Here is a 27132-nt window from a genome sequence, read left to right as displayed (position 1 = left end):
GGGCCCATAGGAACCTGACAGGGCACAGGAGAACCACCCTTTCAGGTTTTGGAGACTGTGAATCTTTATGGGAGTAGAAAGCCTCATCTCTCTCTGAAGCTGGTGGTTTCAAACTGCTGACCTCGCAGTGAGCAGCCCAATGCATAGCCACCTTGCCACCACTAACATCTCCAATTATCCCATCAAGAGTACCACATACTCATATCCACAGTACACTTTCAGAGACTTAAATAATCTGACAGGAAACCTATGTGTTGAAAATTCCAAGAGCGCAGACTCCCAGAGCCAAAAGGGCTTTAAGATGACATGATGTAACTGTTCTGCGAGGCAGCTGAATACTACGTGGTACAGCTACCAGGTGGTCACCAGCATCTGGAGGATCAACCTCAGGCTACCAGGAGCCCCCAAAGCATCTCTTGCTGCCTCAGATGGAAAGGTGAACAGACTGCCTTTACTCATGTGAGGGGACAGCGGCCTACTCGTGTGGCTACCTTCCACTGACATCGCCCAGAACAAGGACAAATACAGCCCACTCAGCCGCTCTTCATGCCGAGGTTTGCTCCAACAAATAGTTAAGTGTCTATTGTGGGCTTTGGAGGGTGTTCTGGGTTAAGTATGTGGCTGCTCACCGAAAGGTTGGTGGTTTGAGCCTGCTTGCCGCACCATGGGAGGGAGGGAGGGAGGGAGGGAGGGAGGGAGGGAGGGAGGAAGGGAGGAAGGGAGGGTGGGAGACGTGCGAGTCTGTTTCAGTAAACAGTTACAGCCTTGGCAACTGTGGGGCAGATGTCTCTGTCCTACATGGGTGCCGTGAGGTGGAATCCCCTCCACGGCAGCAGGCTTGCTTGGTTGGTTTGGGGTGTGTTTAGGACACTAATCTAGAAATGGAATAATATCCAAACAGAAAAGGCCATTGTCTGCAGGAATTCTGCACAGAGCAGCTTCACCTTCCTGGCCTCGGGCCCTGCTGACCCCGACCCCTCTCGTGGCCACGGCCACGGCCTGCAGGCTCTCACGGCCGAGTGTCGCATTCCCTCATTACCCAGACCTCTGTGCTCTGGGCACTCCAGGGCAAGAAAGCTGACAGGGTGTGGCAGCTAAGGCTGGTCACAATATTGGAGGTGTGGCCTCGTCACCAGGGAGCTTAGACAGGACTCTGGCCTTCTCAGGGACTTTTCTCCGTTCGCGGTTTCAAACGACGCTACCTGTTGGGGCAGCCACTTCGTGGACTCACAATGAGCTGGTCATCAGGCAAAGGCTCCACCTTTCACCTGTGCTCCTTTAACCGGGGACAACTCCTCCCTGGCGTCATGCCGCTGTATTAGTTAAGACTTAAGATAAGGGACTTCCTACTTAAATTTCACTTTGTGAGAGGTCGCCCATGATTGTAAGCTGCTCCGAGCCCTCTGCATAGGGAGCGTGTAAGTGTCCTGTGAGCGGAGAACCTCGTCAGCAGCTCCCCCGGTTCCCAGAAACAGTATCTCAGTGGAGAAAAGCATCCGAGAAAGGTCTGATCCCTCCATTTTAGCAGGAAGACTGAGGCTGGAGGAAGGTCACGGACACGCATCACCTGCCACCGCGAAGGAACCATGCCTTCATGTAGGTTTCTCACGGCAAGTTTAGAGCTTATTACTCTTTAGTAGGATCGAAGTGCTTATCTAGACTAGAGTACGTGACTTTGAGAACATGAGTCAGCAGAGTATGGCCTACGGTCACTTGTTGTCCACCTCTTGTTTTTGTAAACAAAGTTCTAGTGGAACTCAGCTGCACTCATCCTTTCAAGTGGCACCAAGGGCAGGTGCCATCCCTGCCCTTCCTTGTGCTTCAAGGAAATCTGAAATGTGTTCAAATCCTATTCCAGGGTGTATGAAGCCTCAAGGGGCGGTCACTGCTGAGGGGGACCCACTGAGTGCGCCCTGGTGACAGTGCCACGCTGCGGGAGCTTCTTACACAACCAAGGCCTAGAGGAGGGTGAGAGACAGAGTCGGATTGCACAATAAGCAAGGCAAGCATGGGCTTACTGGTGCACACTTACCAATCTAGTGAACAATGTCACGTTATTTCACTGAATCACCGATTCTGTTTCTCGGTCTGCCTGGTCTCTGTCTCTCTCCCAGGCCCACAGCACCTTCCTCCAGAGTCACCCACTCCCTGGCATCGAGCCATTCCGACGCACGGCAACCCTGTAGGATCAAGAAGAACTGCCCCTGGAGGTTTCAAGACTTAGCATCTTTAAGGGAGCAGACACCTCATCTCTCTCCCAGGGAGCAAGTGGGAGTTTCCTATCGCCCACCTTGTGCGTAGCAGCCCCATGCGTCACCTACTCTGCCACCAGGACTCTTCCCTAAGAATCATGCTTCTTTGTTTTCATAATATATTTTTATTGTGAGATGAGGGAGTGGGGTAGTGGTATTGCATTTCACATAATCAATTTTGTATTCCACGGTTTTAAAATACTTATCAAAGCACCAACAGCATACCCTGCCCCGTGTCTTTGAGGCACCCCGCTAGGTAAGCGCAGGTCGACCTGTGCGTACTCACTAATCTACACTGGATGGTTTCACGTGGGTTTGTATGTGCTTCCTGACTCACTGGGTTCAGACCGTGGAAATCTAATGAAAATACCTTGAATCGGTTTTCTTACAAAGAGAAGACTGGAACCAGAAAACTGGCTCTTTGGTTGCTTACAATTAAACAGTGGCATTTGTTTACTAACGTCAGATTTTCTCTGAGGTTTAATTCTCAGTGTTTTAATCCCAGAGTGGATTAAAAACAATCTGTGTGTGTGTTCGCCTTCCCAATACACACATCCTAAAGGCAGGGCTGTCTTCCTTAAGGAGCCTTGGTGGTGCAGTGGTTAAAGCGCTTGGTTGTCAGCTGAGAGTTTGAGCCACCAGTGGCTCCAAGGGAGAAAGATAAGGCTTGAAAACCCTACGGGCCCCTTCTTCCCTGTCCAATAGGGTTGCTATGGATCAGAATCGATTCCTTGGTAACAACATGTTTTACTAATTTTTCTATTCCCAGTAGAGACTAGACACACATTACTGAATCTACAGTAGGCCTCGCATGTCTCTCTAAAGCAAATCACCGTTATTTACATAGGTGACTCCTAGCAGAGAGGACATCTGCATGAGTTTGTCTTCACGGAGTGTATTGTTTTGAAGACATTAATAGATTATGTGACTCCGTGAAAGACAATTCAGCTTGAAAATGGCTGTCAGAAGTTACATTAATGGATTACACCAGGGGTCCTCAAACTTTTTAAACAGGGGGTCAGTTCACTGTCCCTCAGACCCACTGGAGGGCCAGACTATAGTTAAAAAAAAAAAACTATGAACAAATACCTATGCACACTGCACATATCTTATTTTGAAGCAAAAACCAAATAGAGCAAAAACACCCGGTGGGCCGGATAAATGTCCTCGGCGGGTCGCATGTGGCCCGTGGACCATAGTTTGAGGATGCCTGAATTATGCTTTGAAAGCTTGGTGTATTATTTTTAGGTACAAGATAGTTTGGGGAATGGTAGTTAAAATAACAAAGGTGGAGATCAGGATTCGTTTCTTTTTAATGGTAATAGCTGGATCTGGCTAAAGACGAGACGGGTGTTCAGTGAAGAGTTACACTGAAATTTAACACTTTTTTTTTATGCCCAGAAAAACAAATCTAGTAGTTCTCCTAAGAGGAAATGTATCTTATTCAGCCTATCGGGCTTTTCTCTCTATAGCAGCTCTGATGAAATAATTACAGCTCAGACCAAGGCTTCAAATCCACCCAGTCCAGGCTGACCCACTGTTGACGATTTCCATCTCCTCCGTAGAGGTAATGAATCAATCTACTGAATTTGGTGGAAATGCCAAATTCCCAGCAGAGTTCACCACAGGTGTTGGCTGTCAATCTGAAATGAACCCAGTTTGAAGTCTTGGCCCAAGACCAAATCAGTACACTTTGATCAGATCATAATCCCCAACGGAGCCCCGCACATCTGAGAGCAGGTTGTGGGTGACAGTGTAGAAGAGAGAAGTCTGCTTAATGTGATAGGAGATGTCACCGCAGGGGACCCACACTGCCTGGACTTTCTGTCATGTTTTAGTCACCTCTTCCAAGGAAATAGTTAATATGACTCATATCACAGGCTCATTTGTTGCATTCCTGTTTTGCCAGTTAGGTTGGTTCCACAGCCAGAGTCTTGGCACGGAAATACAGAAACTCTGGACAACGGGTGTGTAGCCACATAGCAGCTGCGTCTGAGGGCATTTCTGAATAAGCACAGATGTCTTTGGGGTGGCCATGTCGTTTTGAGCCCCAAGAAATGCTGACGGAGCATGTTTAAAACCATCACATTTCTAGGGCGAAAGGACTCCCTGAATGGAGCGACGGCATACAGCACTTGATCAAAATAAAGAATTCTAGCCTCCTGTGCTTTAGTTTTCAGCTCTGAAGGGCTGAAGACTAGCTCGACTTGGCAGTAGCTTGTCACATGAAAGATGTCCACGGCCGTGCCTCACTATCGCTTCCTCCGAGTGGCCGTCAAGACAGATAGCTCTGCTTGCTTACAAGCCGGCGCAGGCAGACCTGGCCTGCACATCCTCTGACTCGCCCGCAGATATTTATAGAAGCAAGGCAATGCTTCTTGGGTCGTTTAAAGGCTGGCGACTGAATAAGGCATTGTGTGAGCCACTCATAGGCTCAAGTTTTACTTTTCCAGCAGCGTCGGGGTCCCTGGGTTACGCTGCTGAAGCCTCTTGCAACAAGAGCACAAACGGCACCAAAAGGCACACAGGAAACGCTGTAGATTTCTGGGGAAATGTGTCATTCGGCAGGTCCAGAACCCCAAAGACCTTTTAGAGAGGATGTGGTCACTTGTTGGAAGAAAAAAAAATAGAGCAAGAACACAGAAAGGAGAAAATTACTTCAAATCTCATCCTCCCTGGTTGCTTTCCTTTGGATGGTACAGGCAAAATACTACTCCCCCACCCCCACCAGCTCATCTCTTCTTAAACCCCCTGAACTACCACTGTTTGCTCACATCCCTCCCCAGGTTAAGTGCAGCTTTGCAAGACAATGACTGAAGTCATCCTGCTGGCACCTTACACATAATGAACTCATTTTTCCTAGAGAAAGGACGCTTTTACAGGGTTGGCCACAGGAGGAAGAGGAGGCAGGGCTGTGGCAGGGTAAACACCCTCTTTATGTAAGCCATTATTGCTTTCCTGTTTGGGGTACTAAGAAGTTAATAGCGCATACGGCCTTACCAGAACACAAGAGTCTACCTGACTGACTTGTCACACCACAGAAGCACTCGTTGTTGGGATTTTTAATGCAGAAGGAAATGCAATGATGGGGGCTGTGTTGCATTTCATGACCCGGCTCCCGAGAGAAGCTACTGCTGAGAAGAATGAAACCAACGCCACAGAAGCAGACGACCACAGCTTGCCATTTCCTGCTGTATCGTCAAAATGACTCAGTTCCCAGCCGCTGCGGGTGGCTCCCCTCCACTTTGCAAGAGCAGATAACCAAATGATGTTGAGTGGAAATTTCAATGGGCAAAAAGAAAAAAAATCCTCACCCAGAAGCAAATAAAATCATTGCAATTACCCTTGAAATACTCTAAATTTCATTAAAAAGTTAACATAACTTGAAACTTTAGTAAGAATTAGCATTCAGTTAATTGTCAACTAATGCATTGGCATTCGTTTGTAGGCTCTCAAATTGCATCTAGAGACCCTCGAATTACTTCTGTACTCTTTTTTGGGGGAGGGGGTGTCAATCTCTAACATTCTGGAATTAATTCCATGTCACATAGAATTTATCGGTATTCTGTAAATTCTGAACGATGAATTTTCTCATCATTTCTTTAGACTCAATCTTTCATTTCAGGAACAATTTAGATCATGTTTCAGACCTAAGCAAAGAAATTACTTATGGTGCAGCGGAAATCTCCCTCAGAGTCTGCTAATTCACATCTTTTGAGAAGCAAGCAGATGCATCATTCTTCAAAGTAAAGCATCTTCTCTTTATATGGTTTTCCCACTTGATGTTTCTTGGTTCTTTGTGAAAAAATCAATTGCATGTAGGTGGATGCTTGTATTTCTGGGTTTTCTGCCCTATTCCATTGGTGTATGCAGCTGGTCTCAGTACCGGGCTGCTTTGCCTACCGTTGCTATGCAGGATTGCGGTCAGGTGGTGCAAGGGCTCCTACTTGGTTCTCCTTTTTGAGAAGGTCTCTGCTTATCTTGGGTCGCTTTCTTCGCCACATGAAGTTAGTAATTTGTTTTTGCATTTCTTTAAAGAATGAAGCTGGGTCAAGATTGGAGTGGTGTAATATTTGTAGAGTGCTTGAAGTCTTCTTATCCATGAACATGGAATATTTTCCCATTTGTGCAGGTCTCTATTGGTTTCTTATAATGATGTTCTGTAATATTCTTGGTATAGGTCTTTTGTTTCTTTGGTTAGGTTTATTCCTCGTATCGATGTGGTTATTGTAAATGGTATTGTTTTCCTGGTGTTTTTTTGGGATTCTCTTCACTGATAGATAAGAATCTGATTGATTTCTGCTTGCTACTCTGGTATACTGCTACTTTACCATCATTCTCCCGCCCCCATTGTTTCCAGAGTCTTTCTGTGGAGGTCTGGAGGGTCTAACCCTATAAAATCAGGTCAACTGAAAACAGCAGAGTTTCACTTCTCTTTGCTCAGTTGTACTCCATGGATTTCTTTCTGCTGTCGAATGGCCCTGGCTAGGACTTCCAGCATGATGTTGAGTAAGAGTTGTATAAGGCGCATCTTTATTAGTTCCTATTTTGAGGGAAAATGTTTTCAGTGTTTCCCTAATGAGTATGATGTTGACCACTGGATATTCATATATGGCCTTTATTATGTTGAGGAATGTCCCTTCTAGTCCTACTTTATGGAGTGCTTTTCATCAGAAATAAGTCTTGGATATTGTCAAATGCTTTTTCTGCAGCTACTGACATGATCTGGAGTTCCTATTCTTTGTCTTGTTTATTGTGGTGGATTACAATGATTGATTTTCAAATGCTGAACTATCCTTGCATCTCTGGGATAAACCTCACTTGGACATGATGAATGTATTTTTTATAGGTTGTTAGATCCTATTGGCCAGAATTTTGTTTAGAATCTTTGCATCTACATTTCTGAATAATCTGTAGAATCGGTCCCAGGCATGCCTAAGTACCAAGTACAATTCCCCGTGGAACCATCTGGTCCTGGGCTTCTGTTGGATGGAAGTGCATTAATGAACTTTTCTGTTTCTTTGGTTTTGAGTGAGATTAGCTTTTCTACATCTGTGCATGCGTGTGGTGGGCAGGGGAGGTGGGGCACAGCAGAGGGTGGGGGCGGTGTTGGTGAGCACCAAACAAGTAAGTAGGAGAGGAGGAAGGGGGAAAATGGCAAAAACCATACCGTGGGTACTGAAAATATCTGCACCAAGCTACTTACATAATTGCTATTTATGCACAGTCCCAGAGGCCAGTGGGGTAAGAGGTTTGGCTGGCTGGGTTGCTTCAGGGACCAGGAAAAACTGTCTGTGCCAGAGAGGGGCAGGGTTCACAGAAGCCGCTCTTGCCTCTGGTCAATGGTAAAAGGGAGTCTGTTGGCAGGCATTGCTACCTCTGTTAAGAAACTTGAATCTAGTTGGCCTTCAAGGTGGTTTTCCCCACTGCCAGCTAGTGCAGGATATCTGGTCCCTCCTGGGGGCACCTCTCTGGTAGTTGCTGAGGTCTTGCCGTTCCTGTCCCCTTGTGTCCCCCTACTGGGTGCTATCCGTCTCAACGGTTGTCAGACTTGAGTTCATGGACCATGAGGTGTGTTCTTGACTATGCGAAAGCATTCACCTATGTGGAGACTAACAAATTATGGACAACATTGTGAGGAATGGGAATTCCAGAACATTTCAGTGCTTCTAGAGATAAAGCTCAGACCCCGATGGTGGCAGTATAATAATACAACCAGAGAGACAGAATAAGAATTACAAACTATTATTATTTTATAAATAATAGAAGGCTGACATCAGCAACATAAAACAGTAAGTAGTTTATTCTTTTTAAAATTTTATCTATGATATAATTCTACTTTATTTTCCCTGAGTATATAGATGACGCTATACACATGCCAACGTTTATTGTGGTAACAGTAAATCAGAGAACATGAAAATAAGAAAAGTCCTTTAGTGACATATCCCAGTATGTCTCCATTTACACACACACACACACACACTCACACTCACACACACACACACACTCACACACACACTCACACTCACACACACACACTCACACACACACCCACACACTCACACACACACACTCACACACACTCACACACACACACACTCACACTCACACACACACACTCACACACACACCCACACTCACACACACACACATGGATATTTATGTTATAGTTTGGGTTATATTCTAATACTTCCTTATTTATTTTGTTGCTCAAATTGCTCCAGCTTTGGCCATTGGGCGCTCTTCTTGTAATTATAGAGGGCTGAGCATCCTCTTGCCCTCTGGCAGTAAAGAAGGCTTCTGAAGGCTCAGCTTGACTCTCTTCTGCCCCGTACTGATCAGATTCGCTTATGTTTTACAGGGTGGTCACTGCGCCTTTCTTTCAAGGAGCCTCTGGATGGTGAGAACTTCTTGGCCGGACACTGAGCGAGTTAATCATCTGTAACAGGCTCTGCCCACGAGCTTTTCAGTTTGGGTTTTTATTATCATGCAGCAAGAAATTTTAAAATCTTTTTCTATGTTGGGATAGAGCCACTGTCCTCAGAAAGATTGCAAAGGCTACAAGACCTCCATTCCTGCATTAATAAACCATCTACACTGAAAGAGGCCGAGTAAGAGACTGTTCGGTGGTGCTCGGCATCCGGCATCAAAATACGCTACCTCGGTTTACCTCGGGGGTTTCGGAGAGGAGACGGGGTGAAAGCAGGATGTGTTTGGACCCCAATGTCGACAGAATAGAAATGAATCAGCCCTGAACCTAGCCCTGCTCCTTTGGAGTGTATGTCACCCGTCCAGGCTGCAGGAAGATTGCTTTGGAAGACTGCATGGGCGTGTACTCCATTTGAGCTTAAGTACAATGGCTTCGAAAGACTCTTCCCTGAATCTCGGCAGACCTCAGCAAACCACTGTCCAACAAAGAAGGAAGGCGGCTGGTGTTGCGGGGGAGGAAAGGTGTTCTTCTCCACAGCAGACCGGTTATGTGAGGAAATAATTGGAAGCCAGTGCACGCTGGTGACACGACTGAAGGCAGCTTCCTCCTTTTCCTAACATGCACCTGCATCTTGCAGCTCTCTAACACAGCTGGGAGTCCATTCTGCACATGCGCAAAAAGGGCTCAAAAATGGGCCACCAGTGTACCCGAACTTGGTTTACAGGACTGTGAACTCCCACATCCTATTTATCTTTAGTCCCGGCATAGGGAAGACTGGACAGCAGCACGCGCCAAGAGTGAGGCTGTCAGTGGCTAAGGATGTAAGGATGCAGGGGTGGCAAACATACAGCGTGTTCACCAGGGCCCAGAGCTGAGTGCGTCGGGAGTCGCAGATAAGGGACGAAAGGCCTGGATTGGAAGCCTAACTCCATCAGCTAGCTTGGCTTATGGAGACTCCCTTTTACTACGTGTATATTGAATGGCTCACTGCGTTAGAAATCACTACCACGATTCCATAACCCAGCGCACCGCATTCCTGAGCATGATGGAGAGGGCTGGCCTGCGAAGGATTCAGACCAACGCCATCAAGGGAGAGGCGACCAGAGCTCCGACACGCAGGTGGTACTTTCCCTGATGGCAACTGCGCTGCCTGGCAGCTCTGAGACTGGAGTGGCAAGAGGAAAAGTGGCGGGAAGGATGACCTGTGTTACCTTCTGAGGAGTCTAGCAACTCGTAGGCTTATTGGGCTACAACAGACAGCTGGGTGGGAGTCCTCACGCCTCTATTTCCCAACTCTTCTCTGTGGGAGCATGCACAGGGCAGTCACAGAGGGCGGGGCTTGCTTGTTTACAGCAGGTAGTTATTCTGGTGGCGGCCTGCCCTCCCAAGGGAAGAGGGAAACAGGGAGGAGAAATAAGAACAAGGCCCAGGAATCACTGCTGTGGGGGCCTCTGGGAGGTACCACAGGGTCCGACTCAGGACTCGGGGACTGAGCTTATCAAACAAGGGACGCGGCTCTGCTTGAGCCTGCAGCGCACCCGGCAAGATCACGGACGGTCGACGCAACTCCCTCCCCGCTTTCCTTCTTACAGACCCGCGTCTTCTCTTTCAGATAAGAGAGCTGCAGAGAGAGGAAACCAAGCCAACCTCCGGCCCATGAAGTCATCGAGAGCTGGGTGATTTACGAAATACTTTGTGTCAAATGATGGAAAAACCAGAGGAAGTTGTAGGAGAAGACAAACAAACAGAGAAACACACACACACACACACACACACACACGCACACGCGCGCGCGCACACACGAAGCAGCAGCAGAGGTTGAAGTCTATGAGAACAGCGTTTCCTGCCAGGAAGGGTTTCCTGCTTCAGGCAAACCACAGCGATGTGGTGACACATCCGGCGGTGTGGTGGCAGCCTGCGTCCCACAGGCCCTGCGTCCCACAGGCCACTTCCCTGTTCTACTCACCCTTCCTCCCCGACAAACGTGACATGCAGCTTATTTCTCTGCAGGTCTTTTCGGGAGCAGCCCATAATCTGATTAAAAGCATCTTCTAGTAAGTGATCTCTCCTGATGATTAGCCTGTTCAGGGAAGAGACGGGTGAAAAACACAGGTTATTCCCTAGTTCTGATCTTTCTCGGGTTGACATTTCTCATTTAATTTCAACCTACCACAACAAATTAGGTGAGCGTTGGCCTTACTGAATATCTTTGCTGCCTATGATCCAGCACACATTTGTGTTCAAGTGGTCATAGCATTAGTCAAAGTAATGTAACAGAGAGGAACTGGTAATTAGTGCACCCCCCACCCAGGATGGGTGATAAGGAACTTGGGGTTCAGTCTAATTGGTCAAATCATTTGATGCCAGTAAGAAAATGCTTATACAGCAACACATACAAAACTTTCACTCAGTGAAAGAAGAATAAGCTTATGAGGTCATGTTCTAAGTCTGAATGCACCAGGAATTCAGTCACTAAGTGCCCAGTGCCCGCAGGCCCTGCGAGATGACTGTGAGACATGGGGAGGGGAAGATCAACTTGGGGCGGGTGTTGCATAGTGGGGGTGGGGGGAGACAGTGCCCTGCAAAGCAGGGGAGTTTACAACTATACTTAATTTCTGGACTAAGAGAATCTTGAGATTTTCTAAGGGACAGATACAAATGACTGGTGCCTGTAATCCATTTTTTTCTTTTGATGGACACAATTAAAACTACTCTTAAACAGATATCACTTTGCCCTTGAACGGAAGCAGCTAAAGAGGAGGCCAAACACAGGAAACTTGATCATGAAGACCACTCTGAGCGAAGCCGTGGGAAAGGTAGAGCTCAGTAGCACGTGTGTGCCACAGGCCGGCGGGCGCTGTTTCAGGGCAAGGCGAACAAGGAGCACACCTTCCTGTGCAGCAGTGGGCTGTGCTGTGGGGCTGGCCTTTGGCCCACAGCTCCAGGGCTGGGGCGCACTGGAGAAGCTCCCTCCTCCGTCCTTTCTCAGGTGGCACAGTGGCATGCTGGCAGGTAGTGCAGGGGCAGGAGTGGAGGAGGGGATCAGGGGGCAGTTGGGGTGAACAGGAAATAAACGTAACTCGAGGCCAGTGTGATTATGTTTTAGTTTCCTCATTCATAGGGAAGTGGCCACAGAAAGGCAGAAATGACATTCATGAGCTATTCCCTTGGACAAGCCCAGTTTGCTTCATAGAACCAAGCAGCGGGGGCCAGGATTCCTCTGTACAGGTTAACCCAGGAGGCAGTAGAAGGCCAGGTAGGGTACGGTGACAGCCTTCTAAGGAATATATACAGGCTCACAAAGTGGTAACTTTTCAAGAGGAAAAGATCATCTTTTAATTTTGCCTATCATTTTGCAGAAAAGCAGTAATCTCTTTACGGTTTGTTTGAGCATCTCAATTTTTCTGTACTCACACTTAATTCCAGGACTATGTTTTACATGATTCTGTAACTTACAGATTCAAGATAATGAGACTGACTCCCCCCACAGACAACAATTGCTGGCTATCCCAAATCACAATCAATTTCCTAAATTCCCAGGCAGCCTTTCGTCATGCCTACGTCATCTGGTGCACATCACGGTGACTTACTTTAATTTTCCTGGGCCTTGTCCATATCCTTTAGTCTCTAACTTCCTGTAGAAGTTCCTTAGTTTGGCTTCAAAATCTCGCTTGTACGGTGCTGGAGCTCGGGCATTGGCGCGCTGAGTACCTGCAGGCAACCACAGAAAGACAACCGCCCGCGTTGGTGCGACGCCCTCAGAAAAAATATTACAGGGGGTGTGAGACGATAGTTGACAGTTACCCAGAGATTGCGGTCTTCCCTTCTGTTACGTTTGCAACCTTTCCAGGTCGAAAGAAAGAGCAGTTTATTAGTAAGGCTTTTAAGCAAGGTCTTCCTTGGGGCCTTTGGACTGAGAGTAACAATTGGTTTCAATAGTGATAGGAGTGCCCGTGTGTTGGTCAAACATGTTTCCCTTTTCAGTCCCAACGAAGATGCGTCAAACAGAGTCGCTCGTGTCTAATGCTAAGTGTTCAGGGCAAAGTTTCATGACTCGTTGCTGAGTTGATATCATGGCAACTAGACAGGAAGTTCAACATGCAAATGTGTGGTGTGTTGAAGGAGAGTGAAGATCTTTCCATTATTCACTCTAAATTCCTCACTACAAAACGTCCTTTATAAAGCGTGATGGATTTAAGATGACGTTAGACACAAACTACATACATTTTGCAATGAATAGTTCACTCATACGTCAGCTCGTCTCGGCACAAAACCTGAATTCAGTCCTTTTGCAGAAGGCATGCATCGTGGAGTGGGCACAGGGAAAAAAACACAACTAATATTTGCTGTCTGCTTATTAAGTGGCAAATACTATGATCATCTACTATGTTATCTAATGCTATCTTATATGTTGCTCCGTGGCAAATTTATCGATCAGATGTAAAAGTAGCCCAGTCTGTTCCTCTTGCCATAGAAAAACCCAGCTCTGTGTCACACAGTGACTAACCGACAAGCCGGGACATAAAACTGTCGATGAACAGAGGAGTCAGACTCAGTGGTGGCAGACACCCCGATAAGAAAGAGGGCAGAAAACAAAAATCATGAAATTCTACGCCTGACACACAACTGTGAGCGCCTTCAAGTGTCTTGAACGAGTGAATCTACAAGGCGATTATTTTCCCTCCGAGCTTGTATTTTGCTGCTGTTGTTGAGAATACTATCCCAGGGGGCGAGGGAAAATGAAATACAACGGAACGAACATTGAAAGTGATCATGAAACATTTACAGGGACATTTTGAAGACCCCCGCAGACAGGGAAACAGGTACCGGGTCCACATGCACAACACAGCGACGTGGGTTACGCTCTTCCGGGTGCACGACCTTCCCATCCTCCTCTTCTGAGCTACTCCTTCCTCACTGACAGACACTCGCTATCGACTCTTCCCAGGTGCTGCTGTCCAATCCGATCCTCTCCATACAATTCTGAAAAAGCAGACTGCTTAAGGCAGACCTGTTCTTCCTAGTTTAGCAAAGCTCCTGCTTGGTTTTAGGATGGCTTTTAGGATGACATTATCTCAGAACCAGACATTCCAGGGTGTCATGCACCCTCCATCCTGCAGGACGTCCAGAACCATGAGAATGTGAGATTCTATTCTGTCACCGGGATTCAGTTAGGAAAGCTGTGTCCACAGTATTCAGTCACGGTATCCAGGACCTGTCCCTTTCCGGTCCCGGCGCAAAGGAGACAGTTGTTCATAGAGGCAGTGAGCCCCACATTCCACAGCCTCCTCACATTCCTGACTCTCCTCTTTCCTCTGTTTGTGTTTCAGGTGAGACAGAATCCCGGTTGTGCCACGGAGGATCACTTGCAACAAACTCAGCGGGACAACAGGAGCCCTAAACACACGATGAGGCCAATTAGCCAGGATGTCCCATGAACCGTGACCTCTAAACTGCCAACTAAGCAACTAAATACCAGGAGGTGTTTGCACACAGCAGCTACAGCAGCACTGTTGTGTTTTTATTGTAAATATACCAATAGAGTGAATTCCAGGTGGTTCTACCCAAAGTTCCTCCACGGTGCCTACAATGAATATGGGGAGGTCCCTGGAGTTGAAAACTTGGTTTGGAGAGACAGAAATGAAACCTGGAAACAATCAGGAATGTCCCTATCTTAATGGAGGTAATATAAACTACAAAGCTGAAGAGACACTTAGAGTCCCAGGGCTCTACTAGCCGTAGAGATCTATTTTATTTCTTTCACAACATTTAAAAAGATTTTAAATTCGTTGCCAATATTCTAAAATTAGAAAATGTCAAGAAGAAACAATCGATATTGTTCTCTGGAAAATTATTTGGGAAATCTGACAGCAACTGACCGGAGAAGCTGGCTCCTGCAGGTAGGTGGTCACTGTCTACCCTGGGCTGCAGCCACTCCTGGGCACAGCCCATGACACCGGCCCCCTCGATACTGTGTCTGAGGTGGAAACAAAACCAACTTACTGCCATCAAGTCCATGCGGACTCATCTCAACCCCAAAGCACCAGGCACAACTGGCCCTGGGGGGTTCTGAGGTCTAAACTCTACGGCAGTAGAATAGAAAGTTTTGCCTTCTTCCCTTGGAGTGGCTGGTGATTTCGAACGGCTGACCTTGTGGTTAGCAGCCCAATGCACAACCACTGCCCCATCAGGGCTCCTTGTGCCTGAGATAAGTGCTCCATAAATGTACTGGTGAGTCAACAGTAAGTAGGGACAACTTAGGAAAGGCCCTACAGGAGAGGCTGTCTGGAAACGAGGGCGTGCAAAGGCCCACTCCGTCAACTCTCTGCATTCTATATGACCTCCCTAACAGGGTGAGCCGAGGTGGGGCCCCAGAGCACTGCACATGCACTCTCACGATGGCAAGGAGACCAGCCAACCTGGAGTGAAAGGAGAATGCTGGGGAGTCCATGGGAGGGAAGATCGATCAGAAAGCTTGGAAGCAAATGATAAGAATTTTAAAAATCTAGCTGAGGAATCTGAGCATGCGATAGTGGGCCGTGAGAGGCTCTTGTAGGTTCTCGAGCAAAGGAATAACTTAAAGCATTGTGGGTAGGAGATCATTTTTATATTGTGTTGAACCGAGGAGGGGGGGGTTGATGGGAAGGAGACTGGAGCGAGCAGAGGCAGCAGAGTGGTCGCAGCAATGGAGGCCTGAGGGGATGAGGCACTGACTGGAGTGTGGGAGGGTGACTCAGAGCCGCAGAGGGCGCACTGAGAGTTGGCCACAGAATGGACCAGTAAGCAGGAGGAACAGGGAACTCTGGTGAGGACAGAGCGCTTTGTTTGTTTTCTAAATGACAACCACAACAGACACTCCCTGCCCAAGAGCTTGCTGTGTGTGAAGGAGGATGCAGAGAATCCCTTGGGAGGTTCTCAGGACAAGGCCACGAAACAAGTACTTGGTATTAGAACCATCACCTCCACTTTGCATGAAGGAAACTGTAGATGCAGCTTCCTGTACTGACTATGCAGCTGTGGACAGATTCTGGGCTGTTGCCAGGTCTACTGATGCGAAAGCAGCGTGGGAAATGATACTGGCGGAGAGGGACGTGGAAGTTTGACATAGAATCACCCGGAGGCAACAGATGTTCAGATAGGCAACTGCTCTGTGCTATAAGCCCTCTCCAATCGAACCATCTCTGACCCATCAAACGAACTGCCATCAAGTCAATTCTACCTCCACACCACGGCAAGCAGGGTTCCTCAGGCTGTAAATCTTTCTTCATGGGAACAGACCACCTCCTTCTTTCTCCTAAGTGGCCGGTGGGCTTGAACTGCTGACCTAAAGCCTAACCCACGACATGACCAAGGCTTCTTCACTGCTTGATGCACACTTGAAAATATAGCGGCAGAGCTCAGGCAAGAGACCGGGGCCACGAGCGTGGATTGAGTGAGTTAGGGCGCGTGGCACAGTACCGAGAGCAGGGCCACCATCAGAGCGAGCCGTGACTGCCAGGAGCTGAGAGAGGGGTGTAAGGAAGACCGGGGGAAACGTCTTAGGATTTCAGGAAGGCAGTTTTGCATCCTGAGCTATTAGTCAGTTATCTGTGCAGAAGTCTGTGTGGAGACAAATCTTTTACCTAAAAAGGCTGGTCAAATAATAAATAAGATATATAAGCTTTTCTAGTAAAACGTGTGTTTTTATAGTCGAGTGCGGTATTTTCACGTGTCCAGAAAGCAGTTTCAGGAGCCTGGTGGCACAGCGGTTACTCATTGATCTGTGCCAACTGCAGCGCCCGCGGCTCCTGGAAAGAGCGGACAGTCTCAGAACCCTCGTCGGTCCCCAGGGTCTCTGGGAGTGGAATCGACGCGGTGGCAGGGAGCCTGGCTCCTCTGGGTGAAAGCTTTGGGATGGAGCAGAGACTTCTAGGCATCCTTCCAAATCTCAACTGAACGATGGACTCGCTTTGGTCAGCTGCTGTCTTGCGATGACCTCACACACAAAGGAAGGAAACGCTGCCCGCCACTGCGTGCGGAGCAAACTAGTGCAGGCCATGGGGGTTTCTTTTTCTCTTTATTCCCTTTTCTTATGTAAAATTTTGTTTTTTGTGAAAAAATATATCGCAAAGTCTATTTGCATTTGCCAGTTTTGGGGCATGAAGCTCAGTGGCAAGGGTTACACTCTTCCCATGAAGTCTGCTCAAGTTGTTTCACTTCCAGTTACTTGAACTTCTCACCTGGGCTCTGCAGTCACTGTGGACCTTCCAGTCTTGCAGGAGGGTTTTTTTCTTTGTAACTTTTAAAAGGTAGGACCACGGGTGGGAATCTGACTCTTCGGGCTCAACTGTACAGGAGTTTAAAAGCAACGTCAAGGTCCAGCTTCAGTTCACCACTTGAAGAACAATTCGGGTCCACCATCTCGGGGACATGGCCAGCCTCAATAGATTCAGGAAGTGTGAACTCTGTAAGACTTGACGTTTTGTTCCACATTTTCCTCCCTTTTAATTGGGCTTCATCTACCGGGTCCTAATCAGAACATTCAGAAGCGGTAGGCAAGCACCATCTATTTTTTCCCCTTCTGGTGCTTAAGGTGGAGAAGCATAGGGCTGTCATTGGTTCGTTTGCAGAAATCGGTGGCCAGGCCTTTCTTGCTCATCTGGATCACGGCTGTCTGGGAGCCCTGCGGAAACCTGCTCAGTGTTGTAGCAACACGAACGCCTCCACTGGGAGTCTTCCCCACGGAAAGTGAGAACCCCACCACTGAGCCACCAACGTGCACAAAATCAGGCAGTGTGTTTTTAAAATAACAGCCATCGGGCCATCCTCATGGCACATGACATCAACGTCCAGAGTGGGGTTCAGGCACCCGTGTTTCTCAGAGCTCTCCAGATGACTCCCATGCGCAACCAAGATTGAGGCCCTTCATCCTGTAGGGCAGGGGTGGGGAGCCTCTGGCCTTCGCGCCGTATACGGCCCAATCAGTCCTCAATACCAACTATCCTCACATGCCTCACCAGAGAGAAGCCGGCCCAGCGTCACAGTAGGAGTGAGCTCATTGAATGTTTGACCAGCTACAGCAGGCTGGTTTGTAAGTTGATCATTGGTAGGGCCCTCGAATGATGTTATAAATATCCAAATGGCCCTTGGGCGGAAACAGGTTTCCCTACAGGTCTAGTGCAGCCAATGAAAGACCTGGGGAGCATCCCGGGACAAAGAGCAGGTGACTCCTTCCTGTGTGTCAGAAAGGCATCATTTGCAACAGGAAGGAGGGGCAGCGTTTTCCCCATGAAACAGGCTGCTCTCCTGGATGCAGCGGGCAGGCAGAACCGCCCAGCACAAAACCACACAGGGCGGGCAGAATAAGCCTGTCAATGAGCAAGTCTGAAAACTGCAGACTAGGAAACACAGGCCGTCCCGAGAGCAGCTTCAATGAATCCGCTTTCGGGAGCATGGTCCTTGAGAGGGAAGAGGAAAATGACAAAGGACTGAATGAAAATCTTTCAGAACTCAAGAGAAACATGATTCTTTATGAGTTGATTGCTTTTAAAAACAACACATATACTATTGCTGGATAATTTGAGATGCCGAAAAGGATGTGGGAAATGCCATCATGAATTCCATCAATATCAATATCTGTTCAGGCTCTTGATAAAAATTAGCTCCAACTCTATTTTTATGCTACATAAAGGAATTCAATTATGGAGACTCTGGAGATAAGAATCGTGAGGCACAAAAATTCTTTTGCTAATAATTCTATTATGAAAAGAAAACATATTCACACATTACTCATGGTTTAAACATTACAGTAAATTATGCTGTTGGCCCCCATCAAATTCTTACTGCAAGTCAGGTGCAATTGCCAAGAAATCCTAGGGCAGGAATAATACTGCTTCCCCTCAAAGTGCTCCTGAGTGATTGAGCAAATAGGATTATAGCGGTGCCATGTCTGCGAGTGACGTTCTATGGTCTAATACTCTATAAAATGAATAATCTTGTGGTCATTGTAGTCTTAAACAGGATGCTAGAGATAAAAAGACCAATGATCAAATGAAGGACTGGCTTGGACAATCAGCATGATGACAATTACTCACAGGAAAGAAACTCAGTAAAAGGGATTAGAGGCTCTTTTTCTCTACTATTGCTTATGAGTGGCCAGGAGTCAATTTCAACTCATAGGGACAGCATGGGGTTTTCTATGGCTTGTTTTTAGAAAGTATCACCGTTTTGAAAGTTCACCATGTCTTTGGCTTAAACCCAGCCAAGCACGTTAACCATTAGCACCAGTCACGGACTCCTTATTGTTCCTCAGCAGACCCAGAGCACTTCTCTACCAAACCAAGCTCACTGTCATCGAGTAGATGCTGGCTCACAGAGACCCTAGGAGACAGGGAAGAACTGCCCCCACAAGTTTCTGTGGCTCTAACTCTCTATGGGAGTAGAAAATCTACCTTTCTGTATGAATGGTTATACTAGCTAATCTACTGTTATAAGATTGATTTGTTATATACAAATTAGGAATTACATGTGACAAAACAATTCAGGAACCCTCAGAAAACCTTGGGTACTTTTTCTTTGGGTGTGCAGCATGAAACTCTGATTGCTCTAATTACTCGTGAACAGCAACAAAGGGGTTCAGAACCGGCCTGCTCCAGGCTCAGAAGCCCGATTCTTTCTTGGTTCAACTTCTAACGAAAACCTCTATGATTTTGTTGTGTTTTTTTTTTTTTAACACAATCCCTGTTGGTGAATGAGAACAGCAAACCCTTCAGCAATACAATATCTGGCAGACTCCATCTTCTGCATGGAAGAACACTGGAACTTAAAAACAAAACTAAACGCACACACACACACAAGCACAACCCCAAAGTAAACAAAATCCAAAACCCAAAATAAATGGAACAAAGCACAAGTACCACTGAGGACCTGGCAAAGTTGCTTCCTCGCTGAGAGTAATTCTACTCTGTCCTATAGGGCCACTGTGTGACCAAACCAAACTCGATGGCAATAACTTTGCATGTGATTTTGTTTTAGAGGGAAAGGCCCTCAGTGGAATTTGCTGATGCTTTCATTTACACCTCATTTACCAAAATCAAAAACAAACAGAAAATCTTGACAATTCGATCTCTCAGACCTCGGCAAGTTAGACGCAACTTATTAAAAGGGTAGAGCTGAAGGGCATGCCAACAAGTGCAGACTGATGCACCAGGGCTGGGCCCGCTGGAAACTAGAAACAATATGCTGCCGTCTTATCCCAAGGACAGGATATGCCACTTTCCTTGAGTCTCTGGACTCCAGCCCCACCCGCCCCGGGAGCATCCTTCCTTTGCGCTGTTTGGATGCCGCATCATCTCTGTAGGGCTGAGTAAAGAGAAAGGAAAGACTATTCTTTACAGAAACCTGTGGACGGTGCTGTGAGGACTGTGGGAAAGGTGGGGGGTGTGGGGCATAAAGGAAGAGACTTCTTTTTCCAAGGCAGGTGAGGAGATGAGCAAGTGCTAAGCTGCTAAGATGTTGGGAAGGAAGACACTGGAAAAGAGGATTCATGGGGAGTCACACAAATCTGTCAGGAGAAGTGAGTTCCTCTCCCATGCCTTCAAGACAGCAGTCCACTTCGCTGCTGCTGTTGTGACCGGTGCTGGTCCTCGCTTCTGGGCCATCCCACTCTATCTAGTCCAGTGACAACAGTTCTGCACCATAGCTGGCCGTCGCAGGGATTCAGAACAGTCCTGCGAATCCTCAGTGGGCTGTGCAAAGGCACACCAGGAAGCGCTCATGGATCTTTTTGTAAAAAGGGTCTTAGCCAATGGTACGTTAAGCAAATATCTCCTGGCACTTCAAAGGTCGCAGCTCCAGTTGCCTGGAAAATTCACAGTGGTGAGCATATCTCCAACAATATTAGATACATTAGATGTTATTCTATTTAAATTCCTAGAAATGCGCTTCTGCAAAAGATCCTTAGATAAGAAGCCGGGTCCCATATTTGGCACAATAACCCCATGATGTGGGACAGATCTTTTCCTTCTGGCAGAACTGAGGTCACGGCTGACATTAAAACGGTCCCAGAAAAACAAACCTTCACATTCCACAATTTTGACCAATTTTAGGTGAGCACTCTACCAGCTGCACAAAGCAGTGAGTCAAAGTTTCCAGCCCTTCCCCCTCCAGCACAGCACCCCCCCACACACACCATTTAAGAAGACATGTAAATGTACATGGAATGAGGACATGAGTGGAACATTTACTAGGTTCCTAGGAGTTCAGAAGGGAGATCATTAAAATTTATGATTGTCATAATTCCCCAATAGTCGTCTCATGTCACCAAAAATGGTGACATTCTAGTGACAAGAAGGAGAAACAATACATCAGGGGGAAAATGCATGGGACATGGGGTTTTCACAAAACCTGGGGAATATTCAAGAAAGGAGAGGCTAAGTTCCTCAAAAGAAACGGAGACTGTCCCACAGGGCAAGTGGGGTGAAGTTATTGCGGCCCTTGTGTCATGTGGGACTAGTTAACGTTTCTTCAACTGATAGCAGGCAGTCCATCCCAAGCTCACGATCAAACAAAGCCCACTGAAACGGAGCAGGCCCCAAAGAGGGAGATCACGCTGCCTGAAAACTGAAACCACAACAAGCACTGCTGGCAAGCTGGAAATACCTGGCTTATCCGTGTCTTTGGAACATGCTTAACATTACAACTGAGATTCCAGAAGGCATCCTGTGACCACCACGGGCAGTCCCGTGCATCTGTGGTGCTGTACTTGGTTACCAAGGAGAATCTCCTACAGAGACACATCAGCCAGCCTTGAAGAGCAGCGGGGACAGAATCTGGAGATCTGCTTCTGTCTTGGGGCAGAAGAGGCCAGAGCCGAGGCCTGTAAAGGAGAGCCTCAATGCCATGAGCACAGTGCACACAGCTTCTTTACCCATAATGCACGAGGACAGAGGTCAATCCCTTTTAAGCTTCAGCGTTGGTTCTTGCTAAGTTAAGAACTATTCAGAATAATTCTGTATCTAGTTCTGCTACCAGGGAGAAACAGATTCACATATTCCATTTATTCACGGTTCAAACACGGACAACCTTCGTGCTTTGAAGCCAGAGTTCCAGGAATAAAGATAAATGGATAAGTGAACTGGAATGGGAAGGTTGTCATGGATCAGGTACCAGCCTTGAAACTCTCCCCAGCAAAAACCACAAAGGGGAGATTACCATTGTGACTACTATATGGAAAAATAAATTCCAGTTCTGGGAGGGCAGTGATTGCCCAAAACTGTCCACAGTTAGTGTGATAGTTACATAATCTGTTGTCAATTTGAGACTTAGGAGTGAAGGGGTGGGGTTTAGCCTGTCAATCAGGTCGCAGCTTGATGATCTCATTTGGAGGCACTAAGGAGAAAATTGCTTGCTGGAGGCAGGACACATGCTCACTCCCTGAGAGACATTCCTGACTACGAGCCTGATGGAGCTACACTGATGCAGCCAGAGCTCTGGAGATGGAGGAACCACGTGGGAGACCCACATCAGCACAGAGATGCTTCTACTGCCACTGGATCCACAAGACTTTCCACCCACTGGCCTGTAATCTTCCTTCACTTGGCATCATTACAAGTGTTTCGTGAGTCTGAAGAGGACTTTACAGATTGGTATCGGACATAGGGGCTAATATTGGACTTAGGGACTTGATCTGGAAGGGGCTGGGATATTTTCTCAATATTCAATTGCTCTTGTATATAAAGGTCTTTCTTATACACATGAGTGTCTATGAATTTCTCTAGTCTACCCAGATGAACACAGTTGGTAAGTGATTGAGGCCAGCTGTGAATTTCATTAATTTCCTTCTCTACACCTGTAAATTTACCTGCAGTCTCATATTCTTAGTTCCATGCATCAGATATCATTCAAAATAGGTGGTCCTACTTGGTTCCCAACTTGACCTGTGCTTTTCATTCTGATGTCCTGCCGCTCTACGGCTTGTGCACTAGTGGTTTTTGGTCTTTACCCCATTTGGTAAATGACCTCTTTCCCACATCTCCCCAAGCCCACTGCCGACCATTTGATCTTTCTATCTGCATACACATGCTCAATTTTCCCACCCTAAACCTCTCTCTAACTGCCTGCCCTTGCAACTACTGGCCCACTGTGCTTTCTTTTCACCTCTTTACCTCAGGAAAATTGTACGGTAGACTCCTAGCTTCCGTTTTACATCCTGGACCATTCCTTCCCTCGTCACAATCCAGTCCAGTTTTACAAGCTATTCCTTCATGGACACCGCTGGGGCCAAGGCCATGATTTTCAAATCCAACGGCACCCTTCTGTAACTTTTGAGCCCTTGATACCATTCATCACTACCTCCTCCCATGGAAAGGCTTTCCTAGCTCTCTTCCAAAATCTGCTGGCGGCTGGCCTCTCACTCGCTCCTATACCTGTACACATCCCTTACATACTAGGGTGATTCATGTGGCCGCCCCCTACATTCTCCCCTTTCAAGACATGTCTTCCTTCATTCCTCTGATTGCCACTCTGGACCTTAAAGGCAACCAGCGGCCCTATATTCCTAGCTGCTACTTCTCTTGAGCTCCATGATTGACTGTCTTTTCCAATTGTCTTTGGATTTCTCCAATTAGGAGATTCACATAGTTTTCGATAAAAAATGTTCCAAAGCAAACACTTCTAACCTCTCCTCTCCAGCCCAGTATTTTTTCTTTTCTTGGAGAATGGGGCAACTACTAGTTTGGTAGTTGTGGGGAGGGGAGGTGGTGGTGGGGAGTCTGCATGGCTCTCCCTTTTCTTCAGCTTTCACAGCCTACCTACGTGCAAAGTCCTGACGACTCCATTGGATCCTTGTCTCTGTCACCGGTGTCCCTGAGCAATCTACTAGCTCTTCACAATAGCCTTTCATTGGTTTCTCTGTCTCCAGACTCTTGTCCTGTGATCAGTCCTCCTTATGACCACCAACATGAAGTTTGTACAATGGATCTATTATTGGGATTCCTCTGGTCACACACCTCCCGAGGCTCTACATGCATGACAGAGAAAGGCTTGAATGGCCAGCTGGTCCAAGCCTAAGTTTTGAGAACTTCTCTGATCTTTGAGAACATCCTTCTCGTGGATTTCATTCATTTGCTCGCCACTACTTTCATGTTTCCACGGCTGAGCTTGTGCTGCCTCTTGGCCTAGAATGTCCTCCTTCTTTTGTTCCTCCTGGTAGATTCCTAATACCATCTCTGAAGGTCCCACTTCATACCTGTTTTTATCTTTCCCCAAATACCTGATGCTCAACTCTGACGGAATCATTGTTCCCACATCGGTGTTCCCACACGCCTCTTCATTACAGCGCTGACCAATCACAGAGCCTCACGGGGCCCCTTGCTGACTCGCTCGCTTGCGCTGATCCCCCACAGGCCTTCAAAGGCAGGATGGTGTCATTCAGCTTTGTTGCGCCAGAGTCTAATTCACTGCTTGGATCATAGTTGGATGCTCAATAAATCTGAGTTAAGTGAACACATTAATAGGCCTTTTCCTGTTTGTGGTATTCAATTAGACTTTATTGTCATAGCAGTTTGTGAAAACATATGTTCAGTATCAAAGAGCAGGCAGCAGGTTTCAGTGGCACATATGGAGTTTGGATTTCTGTTGAAATTGCCTTAACTTCTGATAGCTGTTAAAAGTGTGAGCAATTCACCATTCATAGTAACTGATCTCTGTCAGCACCCTGATAAGCGTGCTTTTAAGAAGAAAACATATGTTAGGCGACATCTTCTATCATTCCTTCATTCCCCGGTGCCATCATTCATTGTATCTCTTCCAAAAAGAGGTGGAATGTACAAACGACCTATGCTGTTTCATGTCAAGCAAGCCCTGGTGGCACAGTGGTTAAAGTGCTCGACTACAACCCGAGAGGTTACCAGAAGGAATCCATCAGCCACTGTACAGCCTGGACACCCTGTGGAGTAGTTCTCCCCTGTCCTGGAGGGTGGCTAGGATTTCAATCTGCATGATGGCAACTCTGTTGCTTATTTTGCTCTCATCGGTTAGCATATTGTACCTATTATGGGACTCCGCTGGCCCTATCCAAAGAAGGTGGTGAATATCTCGGGGGGAAATATCCAAGTCCCTTAAATTGACCAACTTTAATTCTGTATTATTCCCTAACAGTCTTAAAATATCCATTAATTCTATATTATTTCTTGAAAAAAATTAATGTCCTTTAAATTGGTCTCCCAATGAGAACGTCTTAAGTCCACAAGGCTAACGCAGTATTTTGTGCACATATAGTTTCCAAGACACATCATCGGGCACACTATAACTCCAAAACGTCAAGCCTCCATCTGAATGTGTCCCAGTACCAACATTTATCCTAAATGACATACACAGCCTCACCTGTGGGAGCACTCTCCATGTGTCCTTACGGAGAGACAGCCCTCAGGGAGGGCTCCTTCCCTGAAGAATTCACTGCAAAGAGCACAGGGACTCACTCACCTGGAGAGTTCTGAGGAGAGGACCCGGGGGAGCCACGTGGGGACTGGCAGTAGCTGGGGTGGAGTAAGGCATGTGGAGGCACATATGACATGATCTCTTCTTCAAATAAACTGGGGAAAGACGAGAAACAAAGTGTGCCTTAGACGAAGGGTCTGGGGGAGCCGCGTTTCCACAAGGAGGAGGGCCTTTGATCCTTCACTCTGACCCAGCCCATCCACCCCCGCTCACAGCCCCAAAGGAGCATCTGACCCTTCTCAGGGCTAAGCTGCCATCACTTTTTTAAAACTGTGATTACGTGCTGGTTTTCCTCCCAACTTTGGAAATAACTTCTATTTTACCACTTTAACATGTAGGTTTGAGCTTAAGTGTGTTTCTGAAAATGGTAACCGAGTTTTTGAGTCTAGAAATAAGATTCAAACACAAGAGACAGTACTTTCTTGTGCACTTTGGTATGTAGCAAAGGGCAAATAATTTGGTCTGTTGTAACTTAAAGTATCTAGAAGGAAATATTTAAATTAGAGGATCATTAAACAAAGGAAGAATTCTGTTTTTTAATCTTTACCAAAAAATTCTAAGAGAGAATTTTTAAAGGTTTCAATGAAAACTAAAAATTAAAACCCTTACCTTTCTAGAATGACGTGAAAGAGCCATGCCCCCTGAAGGGGTCGAATAACAGAAATGTGGGTGAAGGGAGACAACGGAGGGTCTAAGATTTATGAAATAATAACAATATATAATTGATCAAAGATTCCAAGGGTGGGAAGGAGGAGGGAGGGCAAAAAAGAGGAGCTTATACCAAAGGCTCAAGTAGAAAATGATTTAGAAATGATGAAGGCAACATATGTACAAGTGTGCTTTCTATAATGGATGTGTGGAATGTTATGAGCTGTAAGAGCTCCCAATAAAATTATTTTTAAAAAAGAGTAATGGCCTAGCCACCATTTTGTAACACAACTTACTATTTTATTACCAACTAAACAGTATGGAAAAAATATCACACTTTGTACCTGTTTGTCTAGGGCACAACTTCTAACGTGAGCCATGATCTCCCCCAAAGGCCTTGTTCAGAATCAAGTGATATATCTACAGAAAGTGTTAACCCATTGTCATCAAGTCAATTCAGGCTCCTAGCCACCTGGTAGGACAGAGCAGAGCCGCCCCACGGGGCTTCCAAGGCATTGACCTTGATGAAAGCCAAGGTCACCCCCGCAGCACAGGGAGCAGTTGTGGATTTCAGCCACCAGGGCTCCTTCAGAAAATGAGCGCATCCCTTTTAATTATGTTCCGACGAGAGTGAAGGAAACGAACTTTTGACTTTAGTTTTACGCACATAGCAAGTAAAGTGAGCCGCAGAAATAATGAGGGTCAAGGTCACAGTGAAGAATCAGAACAAGGCAAGAACATACTAGTTGCCTGAGCGGCTTAGCCTTTGGTGTCACCAAGTTGCAGTGGTGGGTGTCCCAACCCCGGGGGAAAAACAAATTGCTATTTTTCTCTGCCCTGTTTACATTTGAGTAATAATAGCTAACAGGAGAAAATATTTTGAAAATTTCCTGTTTCTCTTCGATCCTACTTTATATTTTAAAACCAATGTTGACCTATCCATCCAGAAAAAATTAAGCTCCCTGCCATAAAGTCAACTCCCACTCATAGCAGCCCTGTACGACAGAGCATTGCCCCTGTGAGCCCCCGACGCTGCCTCTCGCCATGGGGGCAGAAGGCCCGTCTTTCTTCTGCAGTGGGCTCGAACCGCCACTTTATGGTCAGCAGCCCAGGGCGCAATCACTAGCACCGTGAGTGCCTTCAGGAAAAAAAAAATCCAGATAGTTTTATAAAGGGCTATACAGTCTTAGAAACCCGCTTAAGAAAGACGAGGCTTTCTGCTCGCATGGAGATTGACAGCTTCCGGAACCCACAGGGGCAGTTCTCTGTTCTGTAGGGTTGCTATGAGCCGGAACCAACTTGATGGCAGTGAGTTTGGTCTGAAGT

The 27132-nt window shown here is 46.8% G+C and overlaps 1 protein-coding gene across 2 annotated transcripts in view; it reads right to left on the bottom strand.

The window, feature by feature from the left end:
- The window catches only part of HECW2 (HECT, C2 and WW domain containing E3 ubiquitin protein ligase 2), a 431089-nt gene that overhangs the window by 35674 nt on the left and 368283 nt on the right, over positions 1-27132 (bottom strand). For both annotated transcript variants that reach the window (XM_075529169.1, XM_075529170.1), the window contains 3 exons: positions 25144-25253; positions 12273-12393; positions 10649-10762 (listed from right to left, as the gene is read on the bottom strand). In XM_075529169.1, the coding sequence (XP_075385284.1) occupies positions 10649-10762; positions 12273-12393; positions 25144-25253 (345 nt within the window). The remainder of the gene's footprint in view (positions 1-10648; positions 10763-12272; positions 12394-25143; positions 25254-27132) is intronic.

Source organism: Tenrec ecaudatus, chromosome 13 (genome assembly GCF_050624435.1).
Source record: "Tenrec ecaudatus isolate mTenEca1 chromosome 13, mTenEca1.hap1, whole genome shotgun sequence".
In the NCBI taxonomy this organism is placed as follows: domain Eukaryota; kingdom Metazoa; phylum Chordata; class Mammalia; order Afrosoricida; family Tenrecidae; genus Tenrec; species Tenrec ecaudatus.
This window is presented reverse-complemented; position numbering and strand designations above follow the sequence as displayed.